The following is a 21,727-nucleotide window of genomic DNA, read 5'->3' as shown; positions in this document are numbered from 1 at the left end:
TTTGAACCCACCAGTGGCTCTGTGGGAGAGAGTCCTGGCAATTTGCTCCCTTAAAGATTACTGCCTAGGAAACCCTGTAGGGTAACTCTACTCCGTCCTATAGGGTCACTATGAGTCGGAATCTATTCTATGGTACACAACAACAATGTGTGTGTATACGTGGTTGTGGAAGGGTGATGGTTCAGATCGTGTGCACATGTGTGTGTTGTGGGGGAGGGATAGAAGAGGGTGTGATTCTGTCAGGGAGGTGTGGACGTGGCTGGGCCCTGTGGTGCAGGTTTGTGGAGTGTGAGATAGTGGGCTGGTGTGGATCATGGTGGTGTGTATCCACAAAAGTGTGTGTGTGCCTTTAGTTTTGTGTATTTCACTGTACATGAATTACATTTCAATAACATGTATTTTTTTTTTATAAAAAGTGTGTGTCTGCTGTAGGAGAGAGAGTAGCTGACAAGGTCATGTGGTCCTAAAGGAGTGTGTGACTGTGAGAGGGATGTGTGTCTGTCACTGAAGGAGGACAGAAGTCTGCTGTCTGTGTCCCACTGGAGGCAGTTCTTCAGGAGTTGGCTGTGGGGTCTGTGGGCTGGCTCTGGGGCTTCTCTGGGCCGACCTGAGTCCTGCCATCTCTGTTTCCTCCCCAGACGTTTGTCTTCACTGACAGCCCTGATGAAGGCCTCCAGGAGAGACTGGGTAACTGCCTGGCCTGGGTGGGGTGCTGCGTGCTGCCCTGGGAATTTCTGGGAATGTGGGGATCCCCCTTTGCCAAGGAGGGGAGCAGGCTACTTCCCCAGAAACAGAGTGCAGGTGTGGGGAGGGGCTGTGTTGGACAAGGCTCATTTATTGTTGATTAGCTCTGTGGTCCCAGGCGTGGCAGCTTTCCCTGGGCCTCAGTCTTCCCACCTATGAAATGGGAGGGAGTGGGCTGTGCCAGGCTCTCCGAGACCAAGCCCTGCTCCCCATTCTCATGGGGTGCAGGGCCTCTGACCCCTCCTCACTTCTCCAGGACCCCATCTCGTGGTCACCAACTGCTCTGCTGAGCACAGCCACCCAGCCCTGTCCTGCAAGATGGCTGCTGAGTTCGATGCCTTCTTGGCCAGTGGGCTGAGGTGAGTGCTGCCAGGTCTCTGGGGACAGGGGTAGCCTTTGCCTCAGGCAAGGACTTGTAAAAAAGTGTCTTGTCAAAAAGGAAGGTGGTCTTAAAAACCAAACTCACTGCCATTGAGTTGCTTCTGACTCATAATGACCCCCACTGGGTTTCCAAGGCTGTAAATCTTTATAGAAGCAGACTGCCCCATCTTTCTTCTGCAGAGGGACTGATGGGTTCAAACTACCAACCTTTTGGTTAGCAGCCAAATACCTTAACCACTACACCACCAAACCAAACCCATTGCCATTGAGTCGATTCCAACTCATAGCGACCCAAAGGACAGAGTAGAACTGCCCCCATAGGGTTTTCAAGGCTGTAAATCTTTATGGAAGCAGACTGCGTCACCACTCACCTATGGAGTAGCTGGTAGGTTTGAACTGCCAACATTCAGTTAGCAGCTGAGCTCTTAACTAATGTACCACCAGGGCCCAGGGAGTATAATTATATAGGGACTGACTCCTGGGGCTGACTTGGTGAAGCTCAGTGGGTTAGACAGTCTGTCTGGGTTTAAATCTGGGCACTCATGGGCTGTGTGACCTTAGGCTAGTGTCTTAACCTCTCTGAGTCTTAGTCCTCACTTGTTATACGTACACCTTCTCCATGAGCTTCCATGAGATGCTGCTTGGCACAATACAGGTGCCTTGGGTATTAGTCACTCTGCCTCTCTCCCCACCTCCTCCCTGACAGCCCTGCGGGTGGGAGACAAGTTGGGGGACCCTCTGGCCCCAGGAACCTTCCTAGGCTTATTGCCTCCCCCTTTTAATTTTTGCAGGTGGTTCTGCCACGTGGATGACGACAATTACGTGAACCCGCCAGCGCTGCTGCAGCTGCTGGCTGCCTTTGCACCAGCTCACGATGTCTATGTGGGCAGGCCCAGCCTGAACCGGCCTATCCATGCCTCTGAGCCCCAGCCCCATAACCGCACGGTCAGTCCTTCCCTTCTTCCTTTGCCCATTGGCCACTGGGCCTGGGCAGGCCAATCCCAGGCATGGGTGGAGGTGGCGAGAGTGAGTTCTGGGCTTCAGATTGGGCCCCGTGACTTTCTAAACTATGTCTCTGGGCCAGGGCTTCGCCTCTGAGTCTCCTTCACTTCCTCTGTGAAGTAGGGAGATAGCATTAACACAGGTAAGGCACAGAGACTGGCAGTCGCCCAGGAGCAGTGGCACACCCTAGTCACACAGCGTGAGGCTGAGCTGTTCTTCTGGACCCCATGGCAGGGCTCCTTGCCCCCTGGTCTCATTGTGGGGCTATGCTGGTTAGTGCTGGAGCCCTTCTGGGCCAGGGGTAGAGCCCCTGGTACTCCTCTCCCCTGAGTCCCCCTCCAGACTGCTCCACTAACCTGCAACAGAAGAGTCGACAGCTGGCAGGTCAGGGGGCCGGCACCAGCTCCAACTCCACACTTGGATGGACGCTAATTAGGGTTGCTGGTTTTAGAAAACTAACAAACAAAAGCCCAGCTCACCCAGTTCAATTTGACTTTCAGATAGTCAACAAATCATTTTTAGGCTAAGTATGCCTCAAATATGCATGGTTCTCCCCTGTCCCCAGGACCCACCAGGCTGCAGATGTCAGGTGGCCCAGGTCCCTAGGGCTCCCTTGGCCCCAGGGAAAGTTCAGGTCAGGGGTCCCCTCTCCAGAGGCAGTGCCTGGAACTCTCTGTGGGGCTCCCGTCCCTCCCCAGGCCTCCATCTGCTCCATGAGGGAAACCAGGAGCTGAAACACAAAGCCTTAATTTTCAGAAGTGAGTCAGCTTTCATCCCCAGAAAACATTCTCCTGGGCCCTGGGCGTGGAGGCAGGTTTGTGTGTGAACTGATTCCAGGTGAGCCAGGGTCTGTTCCCACAACCCCTCACCCTAGGCCTTCACCTCTGCTTGAGCAGTTTGTCTTAGGGGTTGGGAACACCACACTGGAGTTAGACTCCCTGCATTGACTCCTTGGTTCCCACCTGGCCCTGCCACCTCCTGGCTTCGTGACCATAAGTGAAGGCACTTAACCCTGGACCTCAGTTCTCTCATGTGTGAAATGAAGGTGTCAACAGTCCCCACCTCATGGGGTGGTTGTGAGCATCTATGAAAGAGTTAAATGAGGTCATCTCCCCAGATGCCTGGAGTGGGACGTGGCAGGCATGGTACTAGGAAGTGTTAGCAAGCAGGGTCTGACTCACCTCAGCCTGCATTTCTGAGCTGGGTCTTTCCTGTGGGTACAGTGCCCTCCTGGGCATTTCCAGGCCTGTCCCCACAACGTGCCCCAATGCCTTCTGGGCACATACACCCCAGGGGGATCCCAGGACTCTCTGGCCTGGTATGCAGCAGAACCCAACGTGTCTGAGCTGGTTCAGACTCTGGGGCCCCCTGGGGTGGGACAGCAAAGGGTCCATTTCAGCTCTGGGACCGCAGGCAAGTATTTCACGTCTCTAAGCCTCAGTCACCTTGTCTGCGAAATGGAGATCAAGAAGCCCAGTTGATCACAGTACTGATGTGTAGGACTCTGTCGGGCCCAGGGCGTGGGGGCATTGGATGAGAGAAAGCAGGCCCGGCCCTGGCCCTTAGCATAGGGCGTGGCACAGCCAGTGCTGGGGGCAGGCACTTTATACCCCTACTGTCATTGTTGTGACTGTAACTGTCTGGGAGCCACTCGTTAAACAAGCATTTATTGGGCACCTTCTGCATATCAAGTCCTCAAGGAGCCCCTGATTCTACCTTGTTAAGTCCTATCTTTTCCTAAAAGGGTAGCTTTTCCAGAAGAAAGCACTCAGAGGTCTGGAGGAGGGACACCTCCAGGCCAGGGGAACCACTGGATTTCAGAACGGGAGCAGATGTTTGTGCTCAGAGGGGACAAACATGGGGCCCAGAGATGGGAAGTGACTTTCTCAAGGCTGCACAGCTGCACAGTGGCAAAGCAGGAGGGCTTCCTAATGCCCTGCCCAAGGCTTTTACTGTTGTATCATGGGCGGTAACTCAGCCCAACGTAACATGCTTTGATTCAGCACCAACTGTATATTTGGGAGAAGAAGACTGTAGGGAATTTGTTAGACCATGAGATGGGGCAACTGAAAGAGTAAAGCATTTCCCCAAAGTCTTAGATTCATGGGTGAATTTATGGGTCCTCATGGAATGGGGTGGGGTGAGGGAGAGGCTTTGGGCTGTGGCAATGTTGGGAGGACCCAAAAGAGGGACCCAAAAGGGAGGCTATTGATGATTGAGATGTCTTTGGCTTCATGGACTCACAGGCCTGCCCACCCCTCTTTTTTTTTAACTCCTTATTCTCTCCTTTAATAGAAGAGCTTTCTTACTCTCAGGAATTGAGAGTGGGGGGGCCTAGTGTAGGTGGCATCAGGACTAGAGCTGCCCACAACTCTTCCCCAGAGTCAAAATACTGATCTCAGGGAAGGGCTTTGATTGGCTGGCTTGAGTCATGTGCCTATCTCTGAGCCAATCACTGGGGTAGAGGGTGGGGCTTTGTGATCAGCCACTCCTTGGGCACCTGACCATCTCCTCAGGGAGTGGGTACTGTGTTTGGCAGCCCCTCTGGAACCATAGGGAGTGAGGTAGAGACCTTTCCCAGGGGGAAGGAGGGAAGGTGTGTTGGGCAAACAGAAGTGATATATGACTCCTTTAACAAGAATGTAGACAGATTTTGGGTCTGATCTGTGACCCCAGCATTCTTAATTGGCTATGTGACTTTGGGGCTAGGTCTTCTTATCTATAAATGGGCATAATAATGCCAGACTGTAGTGAGAGTCTAGTGAACTGTGACTTTAAGAGATTTTGAGTCAAGCCGGTGGGGATGAAGGGTGGCCTGGCTGTCCCCTGCACCTTGACCCTCCTCTCCCCAGAGGCTGGTACGGTTTTGGTTTGCCACCGGAGGTGCTGGCTTCTGCATCAACCGCAAACTGGCTTTGAAGATGGCCCCCTGGGCCAGGTAAGGAGAGACTCATGGGCAGGAGGGTGGGGCAGGGGCAGCTGCTGTGTGTGTGTGTGTGTGTGTATGTATGTGGCAGGAAGGTTTGGGAACAAGCTCAGGAGAAACTGTCCATCCTTTGTTCTGTGTCCCAGAGCCAGACGTGGGGGTTGGTGGTGAGCAGGCCACCTACCACCCCTGCCTCAGGGAGCACACGATTGAAGGCAGGCACCCTGCCACACAGGCGAGCCATGTAATCTCTGGAAGCCTCAGTCCCCTCATCTGATGCTAGGACAGCAGTGGCTGATGTAGGGTTCAATGAGAAAATGACTGGGCGGCACCTGGGAAGGTTTGCAGCTCTCTTCTGACCCGGAGTGCCATGGGGGAAGTGCAGAGCACGTGTGCGGGCACTCAGGGAATGGAGAAGGGCCTTCTGGTTAGGATGGGCTGGAAGGCTTCCTGGAAGAGGTGGCATTTGAGCTGAGAGAGCACTGAACTCCCCTTCCTTGAGGGCCCCAGATAGAGTCCTAGGACAAGTGGAAGCCCTCGGCTTGAGGTGTGAGGGCACTGGTGTTCTGAGAGGAAGAAGCAAAGGCCTGGCCTCTGCCCGGGGAGACTTACTTTATTTCTGTCTTCTAAATTTTATTTATTTATTTTTTTGTTGAGAACAAGCTCATTGCCATTGAGTCGATTCCGACTCATAGTAACTCTCATTGGGTTTCCGAGGCTGTATATCTTTACGGAAGTAGATTCCCCTGTCTTCCTTCCATGGAGTGACTGGTGAGTTTGAACTGCTAACCTTCTGGTTAGCAGCACAATGCCCTATTCACTATGCCACCTGAACATATGCCAATTCCACAGCTTCTGTGTGTATAATTCAGCAGCACTGATTGTAGTATTACAGTGTTGCAACCATTCTCACTCTCCTTTTTAGGGATGTTCTGCCCTCATCAACATAAACTCACTGCCCCTAAAGTTCCTGGCTAATTTTTAGAGTTGTTGTCAATTCGATTCCCTGTAGATAGTTCTTAATGGAATGCATTGTTCGAGGCAGACCTTTTCACTAGTTAAGCTAACCTAGTATTTGGTTTTAAGATGACTACAGGGGGGTATTTTTGTTTTAAGTTTTGAGATTATCTTAGAGCAATAGTTTCCAGGGTTCATCCACCCTCCATGGGTCCAGAAAGTCTGTGAGAATCTGAAATTCTTTTCAGCATTTCCCTCCTTTTGATCAGAGTTCTTCTATGGCATCTTTGATCAAAATGTGCAGTAGCGGTAGCCTGGCACCATCCAGGTTTTCTGGTCTCGGGGCAAAGGAGGTAGGTGTCCATGGGGTCAGTTAGCTACACATCCCGTTTCTTCCTCCTGTTCCTGACTCTCCTTCTGTTGCTCCAAGTGAATAGAGAATAATTGTTGGGCCTTGGATGGCCGCTTGCAAGCTTTTAAACCCCAGGCACTATACAATGAACTAGGAGGTGGAACAGAAATGGAAAAGTGTTATCAGGCCAATTAACCGGGATGTCCTATGAAACCATGATCCTGTGCCTCCAAACCAAGGAACCAAAGCCCATGAGGTATTGGGCTGTACACAAGCAGCCTTAGCAGCTACTTTTTTTTTTTTTTTTTTTCATTGTAAATGTATCTATCACACTTTTTTTGTGTGTGATTTGGGTGAAAGTTTACAGAGCAAACTCATTTTCCATATAGCAGTTCATACACATTTTGTCTCATGACATTGACTGCAATTCCCCACAATGTTACAGCTGTCTTCCCACTTCCTCTCTATAGTTACCTCTTTCCTGTGTCCTTTTTTTTCTATGCATCCTGCCCCCTGACTCTCCCTATGCAAATACTACCCTTCTATTCTCCCATGATTGATCATTCTAAGGAGTGTATCTACCTGATGGAAATGTTCACGGTATATGCCTGTCTGTTGTTTGGCTGGAAGCCACAGGGGTGAGTTCAGTTCCGCACCTGAAGGGTAACTAGGGGCCATAGTCTCAGGGGTCTCACCAGGCTCTATCAGACCAGCAAACTTGGTCCTTTTTTTTTTTTTTTTAATGATTTTGAGTCTTGTTCCACATTGTTCTCCCACTCTATCCAGGATCTCCTACGTAGATCCCCCTCCGAGTGGTTGACAGTGGTAGCTGGGTACCATCTACTTCTTCTGGTCTCGGTCACATAGGTTGAGGTTCGCATAGTCTATTAGTCTCTTGGGAGCTCTGGTAGCATAGTGGCTAAGACACTTGCCTGCTAACCAGACGGCTGGCGGTTCAAACCCACCAGCCACTCCTCGGAAGGAAGATTGGGCAATCCTACTTCCGTAGTGATACTGCCTCGGAAACCCAAGGAGGGGTTGCTATGAGACGGGGCCAACTCGACGGCACATAACAACAACAACATTAGTCCCTTGGACTAATTGTTTCCATGAATCTTTGGTTTTCTTCATTCTTCTTTGCTTTGGTTGAGGAGAGACCCATTGTTGCATCTAGATGGCAGCTTGCAAGTTTTTAAGACCTGTGGTAGTTAAGGTTATGTATCAATTTGGCTGGGCCTGGTTTTGAGTGGCTGGGCAGCTGGATGTAGTTATTCCCCATGGTGATATTGGTAATCAACTCCATGGTGGAATCTACTTGTGGTGGTTATGTTGTGTGTCAACTTGGCTGGGCCTGATTGAGTACCTGGGCAGCTGGTGGTAGTTATTCCCCATGATGAGACTGGCAATCAACTCCATGGTGGGATCTACCACCAGCAGCTGAGTAGCTGCCTTTGGGATGTAGTCTGCTTCCTGTATATAAGGAGAAGCCTTAGAATGGTCTCTAGCATAGGGCACGTTTGGACCCTGCATGTAGCCGTGTCATTGCTCAGCAGCCTGCCATGCTCTACCGACCTTGGGACTTACAATGGACTTAAGTTAATGGCCTGCCCTGTGGTTTGGTAACATCAGGACTGTGCCTTTTTACTTGTCAACCTTGGGTCTGTCAGCCACAGCAGCCAGCAGCTGAGTGAAGAAGAGCCTCCAGCTTCAGTGGGCCGGGAGCAGGAGGCAGAGCTGCAACCAAGGTTGAGGGGCTTTCACCCAGCCCCTAGAGCCTGGCACTTTGAACTTGGACTTTTAGCCTCCCAGACTGTAAGAGAATAAACTCCTGTTTGTTAAGGCCATCAAATTTGTGGTATATTCTTGTCAGAGCGGTACTAGGTAACCAGAACAATATTAGATCAGCTGAGTAGCTGCCTCAGGGATATGGTCTGCTTCCAGAACATAAGAAGCAGCTTTGAGGAAGGTCTGCAGCTTTTTGGCACACTTGAACCCTGCGTGTAGCCGAGTCTTCATTCAGCAGCCTGCCAAGTTTCCTGCCAATCTTGGGACTGTCTTTGGAGTTGAGCTAGTGGCCTGCCATGTTGTTTGGTAATATTGATACTGTGTCATTTTATTGGTTGACCTTGGGCTTGTCAGCTTCAGCAGCCAGCAGCTGCCTGAGTAAAGAGACACCTCTAGCTCCAGTGGGCTGGGAGCAGGAGGCAGAACTAGACCCCAATGTCAAGGGGCTTTCACCCAGCCCCTAGAGCTTGGCACTTTGAGCTTGGACTTTCGGTCTCCAGAAATGTAAGAGAATAAACTTCTGTTTGTTAAAGTCACTCATTTGTGGTATTTTCTTTTAGAGTGGCACAAAGTAAACAAAACAAGACCGCACTTGCTATTCACCAAAGTAGGATGGAGAACTATGTTTTTGTCTCACACAGCTTTTGCCAAGTCATCCTTTTACAGGTGTACAACTTACTGATGACCATGACTATAACAGGTTGTGCAAGCCTACCCTTAGTCAATGTGATGTTTTGATCACTGTTCCTCCTTTTCCCTCTTTCCCACTCCTGGTAACAATGAATAATGTTTCATCTCTACACATTTGCCTTTTTATATCAGTGAGGTCATATAATCTTAGTCCTTTTGTGGTTGACTTATTTCACTCAGCATAATGTCTTCCAGCTCCATCCATGGTGTAGCATGTATTGAGACTTTAAGCCTTTTACTGGCTGAGTAGTATTCCACTGTCTGTAGGCACCACATTTAGTTTATCCATTCATCTGTTAATGGACATTTAGGGTGTTTCTGCCTTTTGGCGATTGTGAATAGTGCTGCTGCCATGAACATTGGTGTCCAGGTCTCTTTTTGAGTCTCTGCTTTCAAGTCTTTTGGGTATATACCTAGGAGTGGACTTCCTGGGCAGGCTGTTATTATTATTAACGACAGCATCAGTGGTCGCTACCTTGTATTAAGGGCAGACTCTGAACCAGGACTTGTGTTCACCTAGAGTCTCACAGCACCAGGGAAGGAAGGTGGTGTTAGTTCACTGTGTGCAGCTAAAGAAACTGAGGCACTGAGAGGTTAAGCAAGTGACTGGTCCAAGGTCATCTATGCCCTAGGCTTGGTTCCAAGGTCCTTGTGCTTCACTACTCACCTAAGGCATTTGGCTGCTAACCAGAAGGTTGGTGGTTCTAACCCACCAGCCACTCTGCAGAAGAAAGATGGGTCGGTCTGCTTCTGTAAAGATTTACAGCCTTGGAAACCCAGTGGAGGTCTCAATGAGTCAGAACTGACTCGATGGCGGTGAGAATATGCCATCCTGCCTTGCCCAGCCCCAGGTGAGAAGGGGTCTCCTGGGAAGCTTTGTGCTGGGGGTGATAGTGGGCATGTTTTCCGAGGGTCTGTCCACAGCATGTGTGTGCACGTGACCCGGGGTTGTTCCTGTGCCTGGGGTGCTTCTGCCCACCTCTGTGTTACCTTTGTGTGAATCAGAAAAAGGATCCCACTCTGGGAAGACAAAGAAGCCCTGGAGGCACAGTAGTTGAGCCAACCAGAAAGTTGGTGGTTTGAACCCACCCAGTGGCTCTGAGGGAGAAAGGGCCTGGTGTGCGGAAGATTACAGCCCGGAGAACTCTATGGGTCAATTTTACTCTGTCCTATAGGGTCCCTAGGAGTTGCAATTGAGTTGAGGGTACACAACAGCACCGAGGCAGGTGTAGCCTAAGACACCCAGCCTGTATCGTGGAACCGGGGCTGGGTTTCCACTCCCACTTGCCCCCCTGACCAGGTGTCCTGTGCAGGGGGCATTCTGCCCAACCATACCAAGCAGTCCTGACTCCAGGGGCACTGATGGGGTGTGTGCTGGGTGGGGATGCCCTTGCCTGGAACACTGGGCCTCCCTCCCTCCAACATCTGGCTGATTCCAGCTCATCCTATAAGACTGCATTTGCAACTGCCACCTCCTCCAGGAAGCCTGCCTCACTCTCCCTATACCCTACAGGCCGCGTGCTTCTCTCGGACTTAGTGCCAATCCTACTCTGAACTGGCTGCTTGTATGTCTGTCTCCCCTGTGGAATGGGGGCCGTGACTGAGGGCAGGTCACATTGCTTTCTCATCTCTTCTCTGTATCCTCAGCCCTAGCACAGTATCTGGCACCCCAGTGGGTGCTCAACAATGAATGAATGAATGACTGTAAAGAAAGAGGGGGAAAGAAAGGATACATTTATAAGAGGCTTTGCCTACTGTTCTTCCATTGAACCCACACAGCAGCACTGTGGGGCAGGGCCGTTATCATCCCCTTTCACAGGAGATGAAACTGATGCTCCTGAGGTTCCCCGCTTGGTCCAGGTCACACGGTACACAGGAGGGAGATGCTGCAGCCAGCCTCTGCTTTACCGGCTGGTCCTGGGAGTGGGGAGGGCTCTGGGTGTTGAGGCTCTGGACCGGTGACCACAGCACCCTCTGTCCCTCAGCGGCCCCCACTTCATGGACACATCTGCCCTCATCCAGCTGCCTGACGACTGCACCGTGGGCTACATCATCGAGTGCAAGCTGGGTGGCCACCTGCAGCCCAGCCACCTCTTCCACTCCCACCTGGAGACCCTGCAGCTGCTAGAGACAGCTCAGCTCCCAGAGCAGGTGAGCCAGCCTCGAGGTGGGCAGAGATGAGGAAGGGTTGCGGGGCCTGTGAGGCAGTGTCCCCCTAAAGGAACATGGGGGTCTCTCTTTCCCCTCCCTCCTGGTGTTTGAAATCAATCTGGAAGTCTGTGAGGCCTGGGCCATCCCCTGTGGGTGGGAAAACAGGTCCAGGGGGACTCAGGGCCCTCCAAGTCTAACCCAGAAAGGCTCCAGCATTACAATGCTAAAAAGTCTTTGATCTGGTCCCCAAATGCCATCTGACCTACACAGATGGATGAAGCTTATCTCCAAGCTCTCACTACCCTCTCTGCCTCCTCTTGTCCTTCCTCCATTTTGTCACTTTCCCCATGTCCCTCCTAGCCAGCCTTGTCCCCAAGGCCCAGAGCAACCCTGGCTTGAATTTCCCTGTGGGCAGCCCCTCCTTCATAAACACTTACTGTCACAGCTTTTCATTCTAAATCCCCTCCCCCAGGTTACTTGGAAACCTGCCTTAAATGGAGACTCTGAGGCATAATGTTAGGTGGCAGAGCAGTGGGGCCCCATCCCACCACCTGGCAGGTGCTTATAGGTAAACCTGGGTGTGCCTTGCATATGTTGCCCTGGAACCCATGGGTTCCAGCCCCATAGATGGGCCTGATAGGGAGACCCTTGAGGTCTTCCATCCAGCTGTGTGGTCAGAACCCTTTTGGTTGCAAGCGACAGAAACTCAGTACAGACTGCTTAAGCAAGAAGGAGGTTTATCTGCTCACATAACTGAGCAGCTGAGGGCTTGGCTCCCCGGGTCAGCTGGATCTGGGCACTCAGATGGCATCCTGGCACTCTGTCTCCTTCTGTGTACTCTCTTCCCTGTTGGCCTCATCCTCAGGCAGGTCACTTCTCATGCTGGCAAGATGGCAGCCCCAGGTTTCCACCTCACCTGTGGGAAGAGAGTCCTCCCCGGATGCCAGCGCTGGTGCTCATTGGTCTGATGGGTCAGCTTGGGTCACATGACTTGCCTTCTATGGCCCCTGGAATCAGTGTTGATTGGCCAGGCTGGAACTGGGGTGCAGGTCGGTCCCATTAGGACCACAGAGCCTGAGTGAGGGGCTTGAGCCAGGAATGGGGTACTGGGAAGCCACCATCAGGGCACCTAAACATTTTGTGTTTCTCCACACGCATCATGCGAGGGGCCTGACCTTCTCCAACTCTGTGGTTCTGGCAGCGTTCACATGAGGTTGGTACTGAGTTTATCCCCATCTTACAGATGGGGAAACTGAGGCCCAGAGAGCTGAACTATCATGGAACACAGCTAATACAAGGCAGGAGAGGATTGAACCCTGGCTGGGTGACCTCAAAGCCCACAGTCTTTAACCACTTTGCTCTGCTGGGGGTCAGTATCCTACCCCTCATTTCAGAGCAGAGGAACCTGAGGCCTGGGGTACAGAGGGATTTGCCAAGACCCTCGATGAGTTACAGAAAACCTCAGTTCTAGCCCAGTTGCATAACTTACTGGAAAGGTAACTTCACCTCTTTGAGTTTCCTAATCTGTGGGATGTGGGTATTGTCTCAGCCTCCCAGGTAACCTGACCTCTGGGGAAAATGGAATTATGGGTGTGGACGTGCTCCACAAGCTTTAAAGCACCAGTGGTGGGCTTTTGGTGAAGCACTTCTGTCTCGTGGTAGAATTTCAGGCATGGCGGCAGGCTGATAGGAGAAGGAGCTGCTCTGAGCCTTCTCGACCTGTGCCAAATGCTGCCCCCTGGTGGGCAGTGGGAATTCCTGGGCTAGCCGAGGTCCCTGTGGGACAGCACCCCCAGCGCCCATCTTCTCATTTTCTGTCTGTTCAGGTCACCCTCAGCTATGGTGTCTTTGAGGGGAAACTCAACGTCATTAAGCTACAGGGCCCCTTCTCTCCGGAGGAGGACCCCTCTAGGTGAGTCTAGGGGCTGAATCCATGGGATAGGAGGCAGGGTGTGGGGCTGAGTCCAGATACCCAAAGGTGGGGGTACTGGGGGGAGGGAGTGGAGAGCTGGGGGTGGCAAGCCACTGGCTTGCTGTGTGGCCTTGGGCAAGTGCCTTGACCTCGTGGGCCTCAGTTTCCCCATCTCTAACTTGAGGATCTGAAGGGCTCATCCGGCCCTGACCCCCTGGACTCTTCCGGAGCTCCTGGAAGTTCACTGATGCATTAATAGTGCAACTTCTGGCACTGCTGGGGAATTTTGTTTTTCTCTTTTTAAGCTCTTTGGTTTTTTTGGTACTTGTTGACAGATCTTCGGGGGTGGGTAGGGGTTGGAATGGGGCTAAATGTTACCCAGATGCCTTCCAGTTCTAGCCCATATCAGGCCGCAGGGAGATTGGGGGCTGCTCAACTCAGCATCCAGTTAGTATAGTGACATCTCAGTGCATCTCAGCCAATTACCCACATTTACCTTCCCCCCCACCCTGGCCAACTATGGCCTGTGCTTCTGGGGGTGGTAGTGGTGGGTGGGGAGGGCTGCGGGAGGACACACGGACTTGGGCTGGACAGACCAACTCTAGAACTGGTGCTTGAACCCCTCCCAGCATCTCTGCCAAGCAACAGGCTGGCTTCCACTTGCATGCCTCCCACCATGGGGCGCTCCTCCTTCCTGTGGTCCATCTCTGGGTAACCTGACTGTCCTATGATCCCTCTACTCCCATTCCTGCCCCTGTCAGCGGGGGCCTTGGAACGTGGGCAAGAGCCCTGCTTCTGCCCTTGGGAGGATGGGAGGGAGTCAGGGAAGCGATGGTGGGGAAAGGGAAGAGTGAGCTCGGGCCCACTGGCGAGGCAGCGAGTCGTCCAGAGGAGGTGCTGGGAGATGAGGGGCCCGAGACACTGTCATGATGGGCAGAGAGCAGCAATATATAGAGATTGATGGTATAGATGTAGATTCGGACATGTGCCATGAAGGGGGAGAATAGGCCATTATGGGAAAGGGCAAGAAAGAGCCCTGATATAGATTGGGGGTGGAGACTGGTCCAGGAGGGCCCTGTCTGAGATGCCATGTAGGCTGAGACCTGAAGGATGAGCAGGAGTTGCCAGAAGGGGTGGATGGTAGAAACTCGGGGCAGAAGGAACAGCCTATGCAAAGGCCTGGTGGCGGGAGGCAACAAGGTCTACTCAAGGAAGTGAAAGTAGCCAGTGTGGCTGGAATGTGGAGAAAGATGGGGAGGGGAGAGTGGCATCAAGTTTGGTTGGGGAGGTAGCAAAGGACCTCTCCCAAACCTTGCTGGCTCTGTCTGGACTTTGGATTTATTCTGAGGTGTGTAACCCCTAGGGAAACCAAGACCCTGATTCTAAAGTTCTGCAGAGCTATCTGTCCTGGGGTAGAGGACTCTCAACTTTTTTCAGGGCCCCAGGGGCCAGGGCTGAATCAAGCCAGTTAGACATAGGAATAAAGAGTCAGAGTTTGGTTCAATATAAGAGAAATGAAAGAGCTGCTTTCTAATGGGGTGAGCTCCCCGTCCGTGGAGGCATGCAAGCCATGGTTGTACTGCCAAGAGGCTTAAGAATTAATGCTAAATTTCCTTAAAGTCTGAAGAGTCTAGGAGCCATAAGTTCCTGTCTAACAGGACTGGAGTCAACTGGAGACTAAGATAGGTGTGGTCAGGTGGTCTGACCCCAGCTAAGTTCTCTGGCCTTGAAGTTTCTCTAAACCAGTGATTCTCAACTAGGAGTGATTTTATACCCCCCGAGCCCCTGGGAACATTTGGCAATGTCTGGAGACACTTGATTGTCACATTTTATTTTTTCTTTTTTGGTGGGGGGCACTACTGGCATCTAGAGTGTAGAGGCCATCTGACAACATACAGGACAACCCCCACAGCAAAGAATTATTCAGCACAAGGTGTCAATAGTCCCAAGGTGGAAAGTCCCCACTCTGAACCCTCTCCGTGCTGTGGGGCCCCTGGGAGCCCTGGGGCGTGGGTAGCAGTGGGGTGACCATCTTGTTCATTTCTGGTCTCTCCACAGGTTTCGCTCCCTACATTGTCTTCTCTTCCCAGATACACCGTGGTGTCCGCAGCTGGTGGCCCGGTGAACCCTGACCTGCTGGGCACAGATTAGGCCAAGGCCTCTGGTTGCCCTTCAGCCCCCCAAGGTAGCCCTGGGGGCCCCTGGCAATGTAGTCCCTGGCAGCCTCCAGGTGGTGGCAGACCTAGGATCTGGATGGCAGCTGGTGTTGGAGGCATCCCAGGCCCCTGGGAAATGGATTGGGCAGTCCAAGGACAGAGTAGACCAGATGAGGGCCAGAGAGGACCTAGGGGCTGAGCTCCCACCAGCCTTGGGCAGCTGAACTGGACAAAGGCGGGGAGGGTGTTTGAGCCAGGCTGAGGCCCAGAGGTCCTAACCCTCCAAGAATGACATGGGCCCCTGGGTGGGGCCTGGCCCCCACTCCAGGCTCTAGACTCTCGGTTGTTCCCCTAGTTCGAATCCTGGGCCACCTACTCCTGGCTACCCTGGAAAAATTTCCAACCACTGAAGGGACCTGGGTGAGATGAAGGGTCCGAGGCAGGTACTGCTGTTCCTACTCCCCACCCCTATCCCTGGCTAACAATTTTATCTGAAGCCTCAACGTGCCCAGACCGAGATGATGGGTCCCAGCCAATCACGATGATCCTTTTGCTCACATTCCTGGCTTCCTTTGCTGTTAAGGGCTGCCATGTGATCCAGCTCTAGCCAATATGAAGTAAGCAAAGTCAATAGAGAGACTTCTGGGAGAGGTTTGGCAGCCCCAAACCCTATCTTACTGATTCGAATGTGGACGCGATGGCTGGATGTGAGGCAGCCACCTTGCCACCATGAAGGAAAGACCAAGCTAATCATGCACAGCTGCCCCCTCTAGCTTCTGATTCTGTAAGAAGATTAAATTTCTATTTCTTTATGCCTCTCCTGGTTGGGTTTTCTGTTACATGCAGCCAAAGTGTTCCTGGCTGGAGCAGAGTCTCTGATCTGTCTGTCATGGTGGCTTTTCCATGGGGGGAGGGGTTGTGAGACCTTGATGATGTTGGCGCAGGCTCTGGAGCTAGACAGCCCTGCTCTTCCCTCCCTGGCTGTGTGACCTTGGACAAACCACTTGATCTATCTGGTCTGTATGTGCATCTTGTAGATGAGAAAAAGAATATTTACCTCCCATGTTGATACGTGGATGAAATGATACAATGTTTATAGAAGGCGCAGCACAGAGCCTCTGGAGTGTATGTGTGTTGTGTCTTATCAGGGTGTGTGAGGGTGTACATGGGTGTGTGGGTGGTGTGTACCCTTTTATATAAGTATGTGCATAAGGGTGTGTATGTAGTGTATGTTTTTGTGCATACATGTGTCACACGTGTGTGCGTGATGCACACATGTACCATGTATGGGTACAGTGAGGTGTTGGTGTGCTGCAACTCTTTACTCCTTTTCTCTGACCTCAGGGCCTGGGTGGAAGGGCTCAGAGAATCAGAGGGCAGAGCAGAGATCAGAGAGGAGGGACTCAGCCTCAGGCGTAGACGAGGGGGTGATGTGACGGCCAACATAGGTGCTCAATACACGCAGTGCCCTTAGGTTTCTGGGGCCCACAGAGATTGTGGGAATGAATGAGAGTGTGGTAGTTAGGGTTACATGTCAACTTGGCTGGGCCTGGTTGACTGGCTGGGCAGCTGGATGTAGTATTCCCCACGGTGAGACTGGCAATCACCTCCATGGTGGGATCTACTGGAGCAGCTGAGTAGCTGCCTTAGGGAGGTGGTCCGCTCCCAGTGTATAAGGAGCAGCTGGGGGCGGGGGGGGGTGGTCTCTGGCTTTTGGCATGCTTGAAACCTGCATAGAGCTGAGTCGTGAGTCGTTGTTCGCAGCCTACCGTGTTGTCTGTCGATCTTGGGACTCTTCATGGATTTGAATCAGTGACCTGCTGTGTGGTTTAGTAATACTGGGACGGTGCCTTTTCACTTATTGAGCTTGGGTCTCTCAGCCTCAGCAGCCAGCAGCTGCCTGAGTGAAGAAAGCCTCCAGCTTCAGGGGGCCGGGAGCAAGAGGCAGAGCTGAGGCCCAAGGTCAAGGGGCTTTCACCCAGCCCCTAGAGCCTGGCACTTTGAACTCGGACTTAAAGCCTCCAAATTGTAAGAGAATACACTCCTATGAATTAAAAGCCACCGCCAGAAACAACCACAACAGAGTAATTGTAGTGAAGTTTCGGGCATGGTGGTGCACACGGGGTGGAGGTCAGAGCTCACATCTCCTCCCCGCATCATGCCCAGTCATGTTGGGAGTTGGGGTCACAGTAGGGGTCTGGTGTCGGGGAAGAAGGAGGTGAGATCCTGAGCCATGGAGGGATGGGGGTGGTCAGATGGGGACTCCTTTGGACCAGAAGTTTCCAAAGCCTCCTTTCCTTCTGGGCTGACCTGAGGCTGGGCTTGTGGGACATCAGCTGAGTGGGGGTGGTCCAGCCCACAGCCTGGTGGGGGAGGGAGTGGACTCCATCATCACCGTTCTCCCTGCCCGCATGTGGAAAGTCTGCTTTTAGAAGGAGCAGCAGATTTTTGGGTTGTTCTCAGATCCTGAGGGTCGGTGGAGGGAACGAGACTGGGCCATCTGCTGCCTCCATTGTCCCAGAATAGCTGGGGGAGGGAGTGGGGCAGAGTCAGCAGGATCAGAAATGGGATAGAGGAAAGGGGGGGAGCCTGGGGTTTAACCCTTTATGCCTTTGCACGGGAAGCTGGGACGCTGCCTGTGCTCTGCACCGAGACCCCACCTGGGCCCCAGAGGTAGGAGCTGGGGAACGGGAGGGGCAGAAGCAGTCAGCCCTGTCTGGGCCTTCCTGTGCCTTTGGGCAGGAAGCTGTCCTCAGTGCCTCACCTTTAGCCTGGGGTGGCGAGCCCTGCCTGCCCATCCAGGGTGCTGTGCTGTGATAAATGGCTGTATGGGTGGCCGCAGGTCCCTGGGTGGCACAAGCAGTTTGTGATTGCTTGCTGACCTAAAGGTTGATGGTTCGAACCCACCCAATGGTGCTATGGACAAAAGGCTTTCCAGAAATGTTATAGCCAAGAGAACCCTGTGGAGCACTTCTATTCCGTAACACATAGGCTTGCCAGGAATCAGAACAGACTTCATGGCAATGGGTTTGGTGCTAAGGGCAGGGGGCAGGGAACGTCTGAGGGGTGGGAGCCCTGACCTGGGACAGGCGTTGGCAGGAGCCTTGAGATACTCCACGGGGTCTGTGCTCCTGCATCTAGTCCCCACCCCAGCAAGGAGTGTGCAGGTGGTCTGGGTGAGCAGGTGGTCCAGGTGAGCCTCCATGGCCCTAACCCACGGCAGATCCATTTTCTCCACCCAGCAATACAAGCATTTTCAAATCTTTTAAAATTTCTTTCTTTTTTTTTTTTTAAATTGTGATTTGGGTGAAAGTTTCCAGAGCAAATTCATTTTTCATACATCAGCTCATACACATTTTGTTTCATGACATTGACTGCAATCCCCATAATGTAACAGCTCTCTTCCCACTTCCTCCCTGTGGTTACCTTTTCCCTGCGTCCTACTTCCCTATGCACTCCTGCCCTCTGAGCTGTCTCCCTGTGCAAGTACTGCCTTTCTGGTCTCCCATGGTTGATTGTTCTAAGGAGTGTACCTACCTGGTGTAAATGTTCACCTTGTAGGCCTGTCTGTTGTTTGGCTGGAAGCCACAGGAGTGAGTTCGATTCCAGGCCTGAGCGGTGACTCGGGACCATAGTCTTGGGAGTTTCACCGGTCTGTATCAAATCAGTAACCCTGGTCTTTTTCTTGTGTGTGATTTGGGTGAAAATTTACAGAGCAAATTCACTCTCCATACAGCAGTTCACATACATTTTGTCTCATGACATTGACTACAATTTACCACAATGCAACAGCTCCTCTCCCACTTCCTCCCAATAGTTACCTCTTCCCTGTGTCCATCCCTCCATGTACTCCTGCCCCCTGAGCTGTCTCCCTGTGCATAAACAGCCCTTCTATCTCCCATGATTGATCTCTCCAAGGAGTGCATCTACTTCAGGTAAATGTTCAACTCATATGCCTGTCTTTGTTTGGCTGGAAGCCACAGGTGTGGGTTTGATTCCAGATCTGAAGGGCAGCTGGAGGCCATAGTCTCAGTGGTTCCACCAGGCTCTATCGGACCAGCAAACCTGGTTTCCCCTTTTTTCCCCCCCAAATGATTTTGAGTTTTGTTCTACATCATTTTCCCTCTCTATCCAGGATCTCCTATATAGATCCCCCTCCAAATGGTTGACAGTGGTAACTGGGCACCATCTAGTTCTTCTGGTCTCATAGTTACATAGGCTGCGGATTGCATGGTGTACCAGTCGCTAGGACTAATTGTTTCCATGAATCTTTGGTTTTCTTCATTCTTCTTTGCTCTGGATGAGGAGAGACCTATCATTGCATCTAGATGGCTGCTTGCAAGCTTTTAAGATCCCAGTTACTACTTGCCAAAGTAGGAGGTGGAACAATGTTTTGTGTAGTATGTTATGTCAATTGAGCTTGATGTCCCCTGTGACTATGGTCCCAAGCCCACAGGTTCAACTACTTGGTCCCTCTGGGTAGCTGGCTGTGAACCTTGGTCTTTTTTTATGATTTTGAGTTTTGTTCCATATTTTTATCCCACTCTATCCAGTATCTCCTATTTTGATCCCTTTCCAAGTAGTTGACAATGGTAGCTGGGCACCGTCTAGTTCTTCTGGTCTCAGAGTCATGTAGACTGAGAGTGACATGTGCACTGATGCACTGGTGCCTGCTGTGAGCAAGCTGGGTCTTGTGCAGTCAATGAGAAAGATAGGACATCACACTGAGGGGCGGAGGCCAAGCTTCTCAGCATTGTCCTGGTGTGGAAACATAACAATGTTTTATAAGTGTATGCTGGGTGTCAGGAGCTGTTCTAAGCACTTTACACGAATTAGCTCATTTAATCCTTACTCATTTGAGGTTGGTCATATCATGACTCCCATTTTACAGATTAGGAAACCGAGGCACAGAGGGAAGAAGTGGCTTTGCTTGTGGAACTCTTAGGTACCAGAGCCCAGGCCGCCTGGCTGTACAGTGGTCATCTCAGTTGGACAGACCATCAGGCCTAGGCTCTTCCTTCTTCCTACCTCTGGCTCTGTGCCCTTGGGCAGGTGACTTCAGTGGTGGTGTGGTCTGTCAGTGGGCACAACAATTCCTAGTGAGAGGCTGCACAGAGGGTCCTGGCACTGGGTAGATGCTGAAGAAGTAACATCCTACTCCGCTGACCTCAGTGTTCCCAGCTGTGAAAGGGGTGGAGGGGTGCTGGACTCACTGTCACCTCCGCTGCACCACCCTGGTCTGAGCCACTGTCAGCTTCACCTGGATTATGGCAGAAGCCTCCTCAGTGGTCCCTGCCCTCCCCTCAGCCCCCACCCCCTCTGCCACCTTGCTCACTGGCTCCGGGCATGCTGGCCTCCTTACTTCCCCTGGCGTGTGCCTGGATCATTGCCTGCACCAGCTATTCACTGTCCTTGCAATGCACCCCCTTCCTGCATGATTGGTGTCTCAGTTTCCTGGTGCTGCTGTCACAGAAAGACCACAAGTGGATGGCTTTCTAGAACAGAAATATGTTTTCTCACAGTTCTGGAGGCTAGGAGTCCAAAGGAGCTCTGGTGGCATAGTGCCTAAGGCATGTGACTGCTAACCAGAAGGCTGCCAATTCAAACCCACTGGCCACTCCTTGGAAGGAAAGTTGGGCAATCTGCTTCCATCCAAGCTGGCCAAGTTGATTCCTTCTTTGTTGGTAGTCACATCTGTGACTTGGTTCCTTGGTTCCTTGGCTTATAGACAATTCTCACATGATGTATGTCTTCTTCATTGTTCATGTCTCTGCATCTGATCGGCTCTTTTTAGAACGCAGAAGTGATTAGACTTAGAACCCACCCTACTAGGGCATGATCTAATGAATGCAACAAGGAAAACCCTTTTTTCCAAACAGTACTGCATCTACAGGCATCAGGGTTAGGAGTCCAACACAGATTCCAGGGGAACAGTTTCAGCCGTAACAGTTGGCTTGTTTTTGTCAAACTCCAGTGTCACTGTCTTGGTTCTCCAGAGCTGCTGCTATAACAGAAATAACCACAAGTGGGTGGCTTTAACAGACAGAAATTTATTCTCTTATAGTTTAGGAGGCTGGGAGTCTGAGTTCAGAATGCCAGCTCTAGGAGAAGGCTTTCTCTCTGTGTGTCTCTTGTTCCTAGGAGAATCCCAGTGCAGGAACCCTGGGTCCACTCCTCTTGGTGCCAGTAGATCCCCCTTCTCTGCTCCCTTCTCTCTCCTTCTATCTCTAGTAAGATAAAAGGTGTTGCAGGTTACACCCCAGGGGAGCTCCCTGTACAGATCAGGGCTGTGATGGGACTCAGGGTGTTACAACCCACCCTTAATCTTAATCCTTTTACATCCCGTTGGCTTATCATACCAGATCACATCATGAGGAATTATTACATATCTCCCACATCACATCATTACATAACTTCTAAACCACTGAGAATCCTGGTCCTGTGAAGTTGACACAAATTTTGGGGGACACAGTTCAATCTATGATAGTCACCCCCTAGGGAGGCTCTCCCTGATCACCCATCATAAAGTAACCACCTTGTTACTGTGGGTCACTTGCTCCTGCTGTAACTCTCTGAGTAAGCCTTCCCTTCCAAGATAAATCTCATTTCTTGTTTATACATCTCCTTCCTCATGTATCTATTTGTTGTCTCTCTCTGCTGCACTGTTGGCT

General features: G+C 51.7%; 1 protein-coding gene across 1 annotated transcript in view; it reads left to right on the top strand.

Annotated features, from left to right (window-relative positions):
* MFNG (MFNG O-fucosylpeptide 3-beta-N-acetylglucosaminyltransferase) overlaps positions 1-15,025 on the top strand; it is a 24,578-nt gene extending 9,553 nt beyond the window's left edge. The window contains exons 2-8 of the mRNA XM_007941639.1: positions 639-687; positions 1,001-1,103; positions 1,917-2,070; positions 4,980-5,065; positions 10,823-10,988; positions 12,815-12,900; positions 14,959-15,025. Of these exons, the coding sequence (XP_007939830.1) occupies positions 639-687; positions 1,001-1,103; positions 1,917-2,070; positions 4,980-5,065; positions 10,823-10,988; positions 12,815-12,900; positions 14,959-15,025 (711 nt within the window). The remainder of the gene's footprint in view (positions 1-638; positions 688-1,000; positions 1,104-1,916; positions 2,071-4,979; positions 5,066-10,822; positions 10,989-12,814; positions 12,901-14,958) is intronic.
* Positions 15,026-21,727: the final 6,702 nt, after the last annotated feature.

This window comes from Orycteropus afer, unplaced genomic scaffold, assembly GCF_000298275.1.
Source record: "Orycteropus afer afer isolate SDZICR_OR568_19922 unplaced genomic scaffold, OryAfe1.0 scaffold00083, whole genome shotgun sequence".
In the NCBI taxonomy this organism is placed as follows: Eukaryota; Metazoa; Chordata; class Mammalia; order Tubulidentata; family Orycteropodidae; genus Orycteropus; species Orycteropus afer.
This window is presented reverse-complemented; position numbering and strand designations above follow the sequence as displayed.